This window comes from Macadamia integrifolia, unplaced genomic scaffold (assembly GCF_013358625.1).
Source record: "Macadamia integrifolia cultivar HAES 741 unplaced genomic scaffold, SCU_Mint_v3 scaffold559, whole genome shotgun sequence".
Taxonomy (NCBI): Eukaryota; Viridiplantae; Streptophyta; class Magnoliopsida; order Proteales; family Proteaceae; genus Macadamia; species Macadamia integrifolia.
Window position 1 is genome coordinate 32595 of NW_024870484.1, and position 12630 is coordinate 45224.

Here is a 12630-nt window from a genome sequence, read left to right on the forward strand (position 1 = left end):
ATTCGGATTTGTTTCATCAAAGTCATTTTTTGAATTGTAAATAAGCATAAATTTTGATTTATGTTTCTAGAAACGGGTGAAATGAAACAACTTTATGAAACACTTTTGAGGTTGTTTCTCTGTTTCTGTGAAAAAGAAAATGCAAAAATGGTAAAAACAGAACATTATCAAACGGTGCCTAAGTATGCCCTAGATGTTCTCTCGCATGCTAGATTTTTGGATAACAAGGTAACTGACTCATTGTTAGAATTTAATATCAAGTTTTGACCCACTAATGGAGAGCCTCTTTCTAATCCTGAGCTCTATCACAAACTGGTGGGAGTTTAGTTTATCTCATAAACAGTCGTCCTGATATCACTGCATATTATTTATGTAGTCAGTCAATTTATGGTTGCTGCTTGGTTTGTACACTATATTTTTGTTCTTCTCATTCTTTATTATTTAAAGGATACATTATTTGACAGATTATGCTTTCATGCCTTATCTCTCAACATTCGGACATATCATGATGTTAACTAGGCTAGTGATGTTACTGATCATTAGTCTAGTATCATCAAGAGTTTGAGTTCCACTCTGCCTCAGACACTATCACCACTTATGCTGGCCTATCATCTCCTATCTTGTAGGAGTCCCATTGATTATCAATCTTTACTTCCTATTAGGACTCCTACCTCACTAGAGTTCCATATGATATCGAACCCTATCCTCTCATAGAGTTTGTATTCTAACGTAATTACTCCTATTAGATCTCCTTATCAAACAGAGTTTCCAATCATGTGGATTTCTATTTAGGCCCTATATAAAGACCACTAGGTTGTAATCTTTTCAAGTCAATCAATACAATGTAGTCCAATTACTTAACATCTACAAACACGACTTTGTATATTTTTGATAGATTCTCTCATCTCATGGCATAGAAAAAATCGGTGTTTTATTCATGGTGTGAAAGTTCGGAATCGAGCTTAGGCTATCACACATATTCTATTTGCAGATGATTGTCTCTTATTCTTTGAGGTGAATGTGAAGGAGATTTGTTCTTTAAAAGATTACTTGGACTTTATTATCGGCTAATGGCCAAGCCATCAATCTTAAGAAGTCTTCTCTTTGTTTTAACCCTAATACAACAACCCGCTTTAAACGATGGTTCTCTAGGATCCACAGAACTCCATATGCTAATGGCCCTAAGAATTATCTAGGCCTACCTGTGGAGATTGGGGTGTCAAAACCATATTTATCTTATGATATCAGTGACCGTACAACTCAACGTTTGAAGGGTGACCCATCAGTTCCTATCTCATGCAGGTAAGGAAGTTCTTCTCAAGTCAGTTGCTCTTTCAATGTCAAACTATGATGCTGCCAATTAGGCAACAAATCTTCATAGACATAGAGGAGTTTTCTTGAAGGACATAATGTGTTGCTAGAAGGATTACTTTGGAAGATTGGCAATGGGATCATATCAGCATTTGAGAAGATAAATGGATCCCATCTCTTCTGGGTTTCAAAGTTCAATCCAATTAGCCTCCAATTAGTACTCTTGAGTGAGTATTTTAGCTTATTAGCCATGATTTTGAACGTGGAATGTTCAATTATTAGAAACTTTCTTTGACCCATTTTGGTCATATTTCGGCATCAGTGTGGAAGAGCATTTGGAAATCCTATGCAAGGCTGGTGCCTTCCTCTTTCCTCCTTCTGTATGCTCAACACTAACGTCTTATGGGGGCAAAGATCATTGCAGTGGAGGTCTGGGGAAGATTATTCATAATTCTCAAGGTTGAGTTTGTTTTGCAATGTCTAATAGAATGGCTTTCAATTCCATTTTGGTGGGAGAAGCAATGACTGTCCGAATTGGATTGTTAGAAGAGATTTCAGAATGTATTGAGGATTTTATAAGTGAAATCTGATTGTCGAGAGCTCGCTCTATACTTGATAGGAACAATATCAACCATTCTATTAGTTGTTCAACCATTATGGAAGACATTTTACATTTGCCATCTTAATTTAGAGCATGCTCTTTTCATTATATTCCTAGAGAGATCAACTTTGTTCCTGACTACTTAGCAAGGAAGGTCCTGTTGGTAATGTGTACGATAGTTTGATCGAATTCCACTTTATGGTTGGAGGAGTCTCAAGGCTCAACAACTATGCGTTCTCGGTTCTCCACATTCTTATGAATGATTTTCATTTTACAAAAAAAAAAAAACAAGAGAGAAAAAGAAAAGAGAGAGAGAGAGAGAAGAGAGAGAGAGAGAGAAAGAAGTGTTTCGCTCCATTAGTGAAGCTGAGTATCGTGCCCTTACTAATATTATATTTAAATTAATTGGCTACGATGGCTTCTTCATGATAGGAGTGTCTCCTTGACTACTTCAATTTTATGATAACAGAAGTGTCATCCTAATAAGTCGCAATAAATTCTTCTATGAAAGGACAAAGCATATTAAAATTGATTGTCACATTGTTCATCATCACTTTCAATGAGGAATGATTCTTTTGCCGTAAGTCTCCTCTGAATATCAATTGGTGGATCAACCCCAAGGCGAAGCTGAGTTGGTAGGGGACCCTTCACTTCAGGAAGCTTGTGGTTCTAAGTTCAACTCCACCTATCTTTTTGGGGTCACTCACACCGAAGTGTTTAGTGTTCTTCACTACTTTCAATGAAATTTGAATGGTTCTCATTCAACCCTAGTAAGACCCAATCTATGCAGTTGTGGGGTTAGTTTTCAGTATGGGCCGGCGGGACTAGTTAAGTTAAAAGGGTTGGATACTTGTCGTTAGCCAAAAAAAAAAAAAAATCAATTGGAAAACAAGTGTTAGTTACTTGGACACCCCCTATACTATGGCTAGATTGCTTAACACTCCAAAAGTTTAAAAATTTTACTTTAAGGCCCATGAAACCTGACGGTGTTAATTTGCTGCTAGTGGTTGAATGAAGAGGCCACTTCACTCTTATGAGGCCAAACACTTTTTTTTTTTGGAAATTTATCGCGCCACCCCCTGGAGAATTTCACAATTATAAGATCACCCCCTTTGTTTCATCAAATTATACTTACACTCCCTATCGTCAGTCACTATTAAGGAATATACTATAGTTGCTGACATCAGCAACTATATTTTATTTTAAATATAAAAATTCCCTTATTAAGTAGGAAGTACCAAAAATACCCTTACCATAAGTTAATATTTCTTTACCCAAATCGATAGGTTTTGGACCCATTCCAAGACCTAATTTATCTTTCTCTCAAATAGCCGTTATTGGACCACCGACAATCGTTCATAGCAGTGGCAGCGGCATCAGCGACGAACGGCAACCCGAAGCACCTGAGGGTATAATGGTTAATAAACATTATAAACCATTACAGTATGAACAAAGAGAGTATAGAGCTTGCTGAGCTTACCCAATGAAGCAGGCAACAACCTAGAAATATGGGTGTCTGTGAGACCCAATATAGTTAGGTTTCCACAGTCACCAATTTCATTTGGGATTTTTTTGACGACATCTTTGTTCCCTCCGGCACTAAGGACTTCTAGGCTAGATAGTTTTCCAAGCTCCGATGGTAGAGAACTCCCAAGACAGTTATCTAAGAGAAGAAGATTTTAAAGGCTAATGCAGTTCCCAATCTCCGCTAGAATTTTTTTTTTTGGATGATTTTTTTTTAATAAAACCCCAAAAACCATTGGATTTATTTTAAAGAGACTTACATAATCTTTAAAATCAAACAATTCAACACAAGAAAAAAAGCTTCAGAATATCCGACTTCAGTAATTTTCTTTGATTCAGAGTTAAGAATAGCATCTAAATACTAGCATAAAAAATTCCTAAAAGGAAACTGTATAATTGAAAGGAGCTCCTAATTGAATAAGCTGAATCCCATATCATCATCACTTTCTTCCTTGGGCTCTTCCTTCTTCTCCTCCACTACAGGAGCAGCTGTGGTAGCACCAGCACTTGCGCCTCCAGTTGGGGCAACAATAGCAATGGCGGCAGCAGCACCACCACTGGAACCCACATTCGTAATAAGGTCTTCAATATTCCTCTTCTCTACCAGTTTAGCAAATAAGCTAGGCCAACATGATTCAACCGCCACATTCACAGCTTTCACCATGGTTGCAATCTTTTCTGCCGTGACGAAAATCCCATCATCATGGAGGAGCAAAGCAGCATAAGTGCAAGCGATTTCACTGACTGACATGAGAGAAGTTCCTTCGAAGCCTGACTGCTCCCTTCTCAGCTGGAATCTTGCCTGTGAGCTGGTTGGAGTTCAAGATTAAGTCTTGGAGGTTCCTGAGCTTACCAATACTTGTAGGAATGCTACCCACGAGACTGTTGGAGATGAGGTCAAGGACTGTGAGCGAAGGGTAGTCTCCAATGTCAATGGGGATAGTTTCGATGAGGTTAGCGTCGCAGATAATAAGTTGTTCGAGGAAAGCGAAGGAGGAGAGATTGGAAGGGACGTGGATGGTATATTGGTTAAAACAAAGAGTTTTTTAATGTTAAGGGTATAATGGTTATTTTAACTCTACACTTAACATTGACTGACGGTAAGGGGTTTGAGTATAATTTGGTGAAACAGAGGCAGTGGTCTTATAATTGTGGCATTCTCCATGGGGTGGCGCGTTAAATTTCTCTTTTTTTTCAAGCTAAACAATTGCTTCAATACCATAAGGGCACTCTCCTCTCTGACCATATCTCTTCAACCAAACCTCTGGTTTAATACCATAAGGGTACTAATGCAGGAATAGATTACAAGAAACTACCCTAGCAGTTTATAACCCCAAACAATACAAATAAGATTATGAAACAAAGAAAAAAGACCATCAAATAAACCCCCAAGGATACAATACCCATACAGGAGCAAAATCAACCAAAAACCCAATCTGATAGGAGAGAGACACCTGTAATATAGCTGGGCAAAAAGAGATGCGGTCAGGTCTGTAGGAGTCCAATTGAGTTGTATTCTTGGGCATAGATAGTCCCTTGGGAGGGTACAAAAACCCCCAAATTTAAGAGGATTTTGACAGCTAGTTGTGAAGTTACAAGCTTTCTTGATTTTCTTACCTAGGAGAGAGAAAACTGAGAAGAACCTTCAAGAACAACAGCTGAATGTTTCCAACAGTGACTAGGTCAGGATTGTGGGACCCTTATGAGACTTGAAATACCCTGATTGAAGACCTGGATAAACAAAGTATAAAAGAGAGAATGAGAGGAGCTCGATCTCTTTCCTATTCCTACTAAGATTGCTGATCATTTCTGATTTCTGGAGACTTTTTATCATAATCTGAATTATACCTCTTGAATGTTATAGTAAATAAATTAGAAAAGGAAGAATAAAACAGATGGGGGTTGAGAAGGGTGAAAGAGAATAAAGGAAGTGGCTATCTCAGCCTGGGCTTCTCACCCACAACTATCTCAGCTGCTGTAAGCATTTAGTTGCAAGCTTTCTTTCATTCCAAAATCTGTCCAATAACAATAAATATGCCTCTCTATTTATAGAGAGAAAGTTTACAATCATATTAAGATTATGAGCTAGTTTTCAAGGAGGACTAGACACTCCTACTACAACTAGAAATTCAAAATAGGACTAAGACTTAACTTTATGACTTTAACATGGAATATGACTAACTAACTAATAGTCCATATAGAACTTTACAACCAACCAATGGCCTAATAGACCTTTATTGAATTAAATAACAACTAATTAAACTAATGAATTAAATCCCATTTTCTTACATTCTACCCATATTTTAGGCCCATTAAAGTGGCTTATTTCAAAGAAATCCCATAGGATCAAAGGCCCAATACATATATAACACAATCTAAGGCTTATTTAGAATAAAATAAGCCTAAGTGACTTATCTACATCAACTCGCCCTCTCTTGGAAAAAATTTGTCCTCGAATTTTGCAGAGTGTGAGGGTGATTATGTCATGATGTGCATCCCTCTTCAAGCCATAGAAAAATTCAGGTTGCTCATTGATAACAAAGATGTAATCTAGAATGTGAGGAGCTCGATCTTCAAGATACTTTAATGGGATGACGAACTCCACATGCTCAATTTCAACATCTTCGGATATATCCATAGGTTCATCTACATATGTGCCTTTGATCTCTTCTAACTTTATAGCAATATAAAGCTCTTTTGGTTCATCTACCTAGTGGTTCCCAACCGTTCCATTGATGGTTCAAGCACAACTTCATTCTTGAACTCCTTAGGATCTTCCTCTTGGCTGTTCATAATATCACTGTTGTTGTAGTGTCAAGTTCCTCGGTCTCAACCTCATTGTCCATTATGGCAACCTTGTTGCTTTCGAATTCTTCCACGTGAGTCTTGTTGATGGAAACATCAATGATTAGTTTTTCCTTGACAATAGGAATGGCTAAAAATTTTTCGATACTAACCTCAACTTTTGACTCTAGTTCACTGGTCAGAGGTGTCTTCTCTTGTTGCTCCTTTGCAATAAAGGTCGATGATTCCTTCATGCTCTTGTTAATTGTGGGTGGCTTTTGGATATCTGGTGGAAGGAAGTACCTGCTTCATTCATGCTCAGTTAGGTACATGCCTGCCAACTCATATTGCATCTCGTCCCATGTTCTATGTTTACATCCTTGAGCTTGAAGTTGCCTTTCATGGACTCTCTATTGCATTGAACACAATCATTCATTTGGGAACATGCATAATGGCATTTTTGTGTCTCTATTAAGTTGTGGTTGTAAAAGTACATGTCCAATTCACGCAACCATTCAAGGAATTCCCCATGAAAATAATATGGTTGATCATTAGATTGGGCAGCAGTAGATGTATTATGATGGGAGTCTTCTAGAGGGAAGAAACTTCTTTAGATAAATACAAGGAGATATTGGGTCGCTAACTCGTACTTCATTTCTCCCTAAGCCTTAGGCTCATGTCCTCGAACTCGGAGTCATTTTTTATGGACTCTCCACCATTCTCGAGCACAACTAACCAATCGAGAGCACGCATATCGAAGCTTTTGTGTCTCTGTCAAGTTATAGTAGTCAAAGTATTCCTCTAGAGAATCTAGCCAATTAAGGGTATAGAATAAATCCCTATGTCCAGCAAAGTAATGAACTCCTAGAACCATCTTCAGTTAGGGATGGGGTTGGGTTTCGATTGGGACGATGGGTAAAAGGATTTTTTTTTTTGAGAGAAAGGGAGTCACAGGGAGTTGTGTTTCAATAGAGTAAGGGATATTTCGGCCCACTTAATACAGGAATAGATTACAAGAAACTACCCCAATAGTTTATAACCCCAAACAATACAAATATGACTATGAAACAGAGAAACAAGACCATTAAATAAACCCCCAATGATACAATAACCATATAGGAGCAAAACTAGCCCAAAACCCAACCTGATAGGAGAGAGAAAAACCTACAATATGGTTGGATAGAGAGAGGTGCGGCTAGGTCTGTAGGAGTCCAATTGAGCTGCACTCTTGAGCGTAGATAATTCTTAGAGAGGGTATAAAAACCTCCAAAGTTGAGAGGATTTTGACAGCTGATTGTGAAGTTATAAGCTTTCTTGATTTTCTGACCTAGGAGAGAGAAAACTGAGAAGAACCTTCAAGAATAGTAGCTGAATGTTTCCAACAGTGACTAGGTAAGGATCGTGAGACCCTTATGAGGCCTGGAATACCCTGATTGAAAACCTGACTGAATAAAGTACAGAAGAGAGAAAGAGAGATCGATCGATCTCTCTCCTATTCCTACTAGGATTGTTGATTGGATTTTATTTCTAGAGGTTTTTTATTAGAATATGAATTATACCTCTTGAATGTTATAGCAAATAAATTTAAAAAATAAAATAAAATAGATGGGATATTGAGAAAGGTGAAAGAGAATAAAAAAAGTGGTTATCTCAGCTCGGGCTCACCCACAGCTATCTTAGCTGCTTTAAGCATTTAATTGTAAACTTTCTTTCATTCCAAAATCTGTCTAATAACAGTACATATGCTTCTCTATTTATGGAGGGGAAGTTTACAATCAAACTAAGACTAGGAGCTAGTTTCCAAAGAGGACTAGACACTCCTACTATAACTAGGAATTCAAAATAGGACTAGGAATTGACTTTATGACTTCAACATGAAGTATGACTAACTAACTAATAGTCTATATAGGATTTTACAACCAACCAATGTCCTAATGAGTATTGAATCAAATAAAAAATAATTAAACTAATGAATTAAATATCATTTTCTTACCTTCTACCCATATTTTAGGTCTATTAAAGTGGCACATTTCAAAGAAACCCCATGGGATCAAAGGCCCAACACATATATAACACAACCCAAGGTTTATTTGCAATAAAATAAGCCTAAGTGACTTATCTATATCAGGTACTCTCCTCTCTTGCCAAATCTCTATAAATACAGTTTGTTATGGTAAATTCAAGCCTTCCCACAATCGTCAATGATTTCATCTCTTCGCTCTCCACAACTTAGACAACCCAACCCCCACAACCCTTTGTTCTCACATGGTGGAAAATCACCAATAAATATGGATCCAGATCCTCTCCAACGATTGTCCCGCCATCAGCTCTCCACCCCTCACAAGAAAGCAACCAAACACATAAGGGGAGATGCTTGTGAAAAGTTGGAGAGCCAATGGAGAGAAAATTGTTGGAGAGGATCCCAATCTAATAAATACTACCACCTTAGATCCAAGAAACCCTCTTCCCTCTCCCTCCATCTGGGTAATTAGATCCTAGATGAGAGCTGACCCATGTCAGGTGAAGGCCATTGCAGGAAGAAATCATTTGATAGCTCTTGAAAAGTGACAACAAAATAGCTCTCCAACCCCTTAGAGAGAAAAAAATTTAGTGTATACCCAAATTGTAAAAAGTCAAAAGAGGCATCAGTTGGTGCTAACAGACATACTATGGGTGAGGCTAATCCAAATCTAGATACATCTTCAATTACACATATGAGATTAGAACCAAATTGATATCCAATCCAAAACTTAAATGGAATCTAGATACAGAGTGTATTCATAATGGATCTAGATGTCTTCGCTTGATCCTACCTGCTTTTATATAAAACACATATTCTTGCTGAAATCTCTCACTAGCAAAGCAACTTGTTCCGCTCACCGCCAGAGGTGAGCAGAGGAATGCCATTAATGTTATATTGCTTCCGGCTTTGTACACCCTTTCCACATCTTCATGCTTGACATTGGTTGGGGCTTCGTTCCTCTTCGGGATCTGCAAATCATGAGCAAAGAGAGGAGAGGTTTGCGGTGGGGAGATGTTCAATGATGAAACGAAGAACTTCATTATTTTAATTAAAGGGTATAAGAGTCTATTCACTATCGTTAAAGGGTAGTTTGGGTATTTATGTTTTTTAACCCATGATGTCATCGCTAAACGATGACTTAGGGGTGTTTGCCTGAACCAGTAAAATCGATCGTAAAACCGACCAAAAAAACCTAGACCGAATATTGGATTGGTTTTAGAGAGGTATTTTGGGACCGGCTGAAAACCTAACCAAACAGAACCAACCAATAACCAAAATGATTGAAAAAAAAATGATTATGAGGTTATAAATAGTTGAATTAATTATCCATTTTTTACAATATTAGCAAGGATATTTTTTGTTATAAAGGGAATTATTACAAATCAATGACTATGAGGTTATGAATATGGAAATTGATGTAAATAGTAACAATGCTTCCATTGAGCTACTTGTTTACCATACAAAATTAGTTGGATAGTTAAATAAATGATTGGATAGTTTTTTCTTTTTTCTTTTTTGGTGATAGTAGGGTTCATTTTGTGATTTCAATATTAGTTGTCTTCTTAACAATTAATTATCATTTGATTTCAATATTAGTTATCTTTCCCTTACGATGATAAACTATGATTTCGTCATAAATATAAAGTGTTTTTGCCAAATCCGATCACTCCTTACTTGAGAACTTTTGAATTATGTAGTTCACTTAGATGGTCATTGGGTTATGGATCGAAATATGGATTGATACAAAAATGTACAAAAATTTTCTTAATGTGCAGACTTTTGATTTCTTATTATTTTTTGTGTTTAGCGGGGCTGTCAACAATTCGTTATCTCATTCCTCCTTTCATAAAAGTATGTTGGGTGATGAGTTATCTTGGTGGTGGACATAATGCATGTAGAACGCTTTGGTTTGACTGATCTATATAGTAAGTCAGGTAGACAACCGATATCTTATTGTAAACTGTTGTTTTAAGCTTGTGGCCGATTTGTAGTGATGCGTTAGATTGACAACTGTCACTTATTATAATTGGCCATAGCTCGTCAATCTTTTTGCATGTATCCTCTCACTCGCCCTTGCTTGGAATCTCTATGTAATCTACCCATTAAGTTGGGATAAGGTTTTGGATGTTGTTTTGTTTATTGTTATGAATGTAAGATTTCATTATGGTTCAAGTCCGATAATAAACCAATTTAAATCGGTATTAACTCGATATTAAGAAATCAAAATAAATTGAAATCAAACTGGATCGAAATCGAAACCGATCAAAAGTCAAAATTCCTTAATGGGTTGGTTTTGATCTCTCTCTTTCTTAGAGTGAAACTGATTCAGCTCAAACGAAATCGAACCGAGCTGTACCGACCTTTTAACACCCCTACAGTGACTGACTAACAAATAGGAACTGATTATATAAATCTTAAAATGCAAGGGTGGTTCAATTAAAATGTTCAAACTTTTGGGATGTCAAACAATGTGGCCGTAGTATATAGGGTGTCCAAATAATTAACCCTTTTAACAATGTTCATACTTTTGTGCTTCATTTGTTTCTCCTATCTAATTCTTAAATAGTTTCTTAATATTATTAATATTTTCTTTTTGTTAAAAAATAATTTCTTCTTCACCATCTTGAGTTGAAGAGGGGTGTTAACAGTAATATCTTGATCATCTTAATATATTCTTAATGTAATTTTTGCAATATTTCCCATTTCCTTGTAAAGCTATATATTACTTTTTTTTTTTGCAGAATATATATTACCTAATTTAAGTCAAGGTAATTTGCCTCTTCACATTCTAAACATTTATTACATCTTCTTCTGTTGAGATAAACTTTATTTTAATAATTTTTTTATTATATGAAAAAAAGGGGAAAACTAATAATAAAAATTCTTATATAAAAAGTAGAAAACACCTTATCCTAAAAACTCTTTTCCCAACAAATTATGATTGGAATGGATATGCATTGCCACTTGAAAAAGATTCCCAGTTCCGAAAGTCGACAAACCCCATCATTTTTCTTCATAAAATCTCACCAAATATATATATATATATATATATTAAACCTCCACTTCAATAATCAAACCCTATCATTTTCTCATAAAAACTCTCAATATTTTTTACAAAAACATATATTTATAATTATATATTTAACCCTTCACCTCAACCTCTATAACACATGGTTGGAGAGATAGGTATTGGTATTGATATCGATATTTGCTTAGGACAATAATAGACTCATCTATATAATTCGATCTCTAATGTTTTTCTATGTAGCAAATGAATGCTTTTTCCGATTGAGGTATTGATATTGAATCACTCAAGTTGGGAGAGGGCGGTACCAACTCTGAGTGATTCTATATCAATGGATCAATACAAATCAAGAATTTAAGAAAAAAAAAAAAATCCTGATCCTGATCCTGATTCTCATATTAACATCAAAAAATTTTTTTTTACCAGAATTCTATTCATTGAAACGAGAAAAACTCATGGTGGAGTTACAAGATTCCTCCAATCATAGAGTGGAATGAGGCTAAGTTGTCTTACTCACAATGAACAAGGCCCTCCGAGCTATGGGAGTTTGCAATCACGTTGACTTCCCTAAAAATTACAATAAACTTACATTCAACAAATTTAGCAACTAAATGAAGAATGTCATCAAGAAGTCCTTGAACTACCAATGGGCAAGTCTTCATAGGATCAAAGATGTAGAAAATCAAGGAAGCAGAGTCCAACTCTACTACGATATGTGATTTCCCCAAACTGATACCTTCCAATAAACCCATGCGGATAGCTAAAGCTTCTCTCATCAAAATGCATGCAAAGGGGAGCTGCTCAGAAATTGCCGCCAACACCAGTGCTAGAGGAATTCCGAATGATAACATCAGTAACAATACCAATACCAATACCGATACTAACAGCTATTCTTAAACTGAACTATAGGTTTGTTGTTAGAAAAACTCAATTACAAGCTATAGGCAGTTACTAGTTACTGTTCCTCGATAAAGCCCAGGAACTAGAAAGTGATCCTTGGGCGGGGAGGATCCGAATACATATCCTAAGGTCATCCCAACTATGAGATCACTTTCTACTCCCTACGCTCTATGAAGATAAATTCTATCCCTATTCCTCACAGTCAGTGTAAAGGCTCAGATCCTCCATGGACCAGCAATCCCAGGCAAATCGTGGGCTTACCGATTTCTGGTAAAAAAATGAAAAATTATTACTTTAATAGATTTCATGTATTCCTTCCCACCCACGTTACCTTAGTACAAGGGAGGTGGGGAGAGCATGTTTTGATTGTTTATTTATTTCTTTTTCTTTTTCTAATTCCGTAATCCATAGCACAAGAGATTCGTATCATTCGGTTGGTAAATAGCTTCTATTTCACATTTC

The 12630-nt window shown here is 36.5% G+C and overlaps 1 protein-coding gene across 1 annotated transcript; it reads right to left on the minus strand.

Annotated features, from left to right (window-relative positions):
• Window positions 1–3148: 3148 nt before the first annotated feature.
• On the minus strand, window positions 3149–5079 carry LOC122069221 (60S acidic ribosomal protein P1-like). Its single transcript, XM_042633186.1, has one exon. It carries the CDS (start codon window positions 4185–4187, stop codon window positions 3846–3848), a length of 342 nt encoding a protein of 113 aa, XP_042489120.1. The 5' UTR covers window positions 4188–5079; the 3' UTR covers window positions 3149–3845.
• Window positions 5080–12630: the final 7551 nt, after the last annotated feature.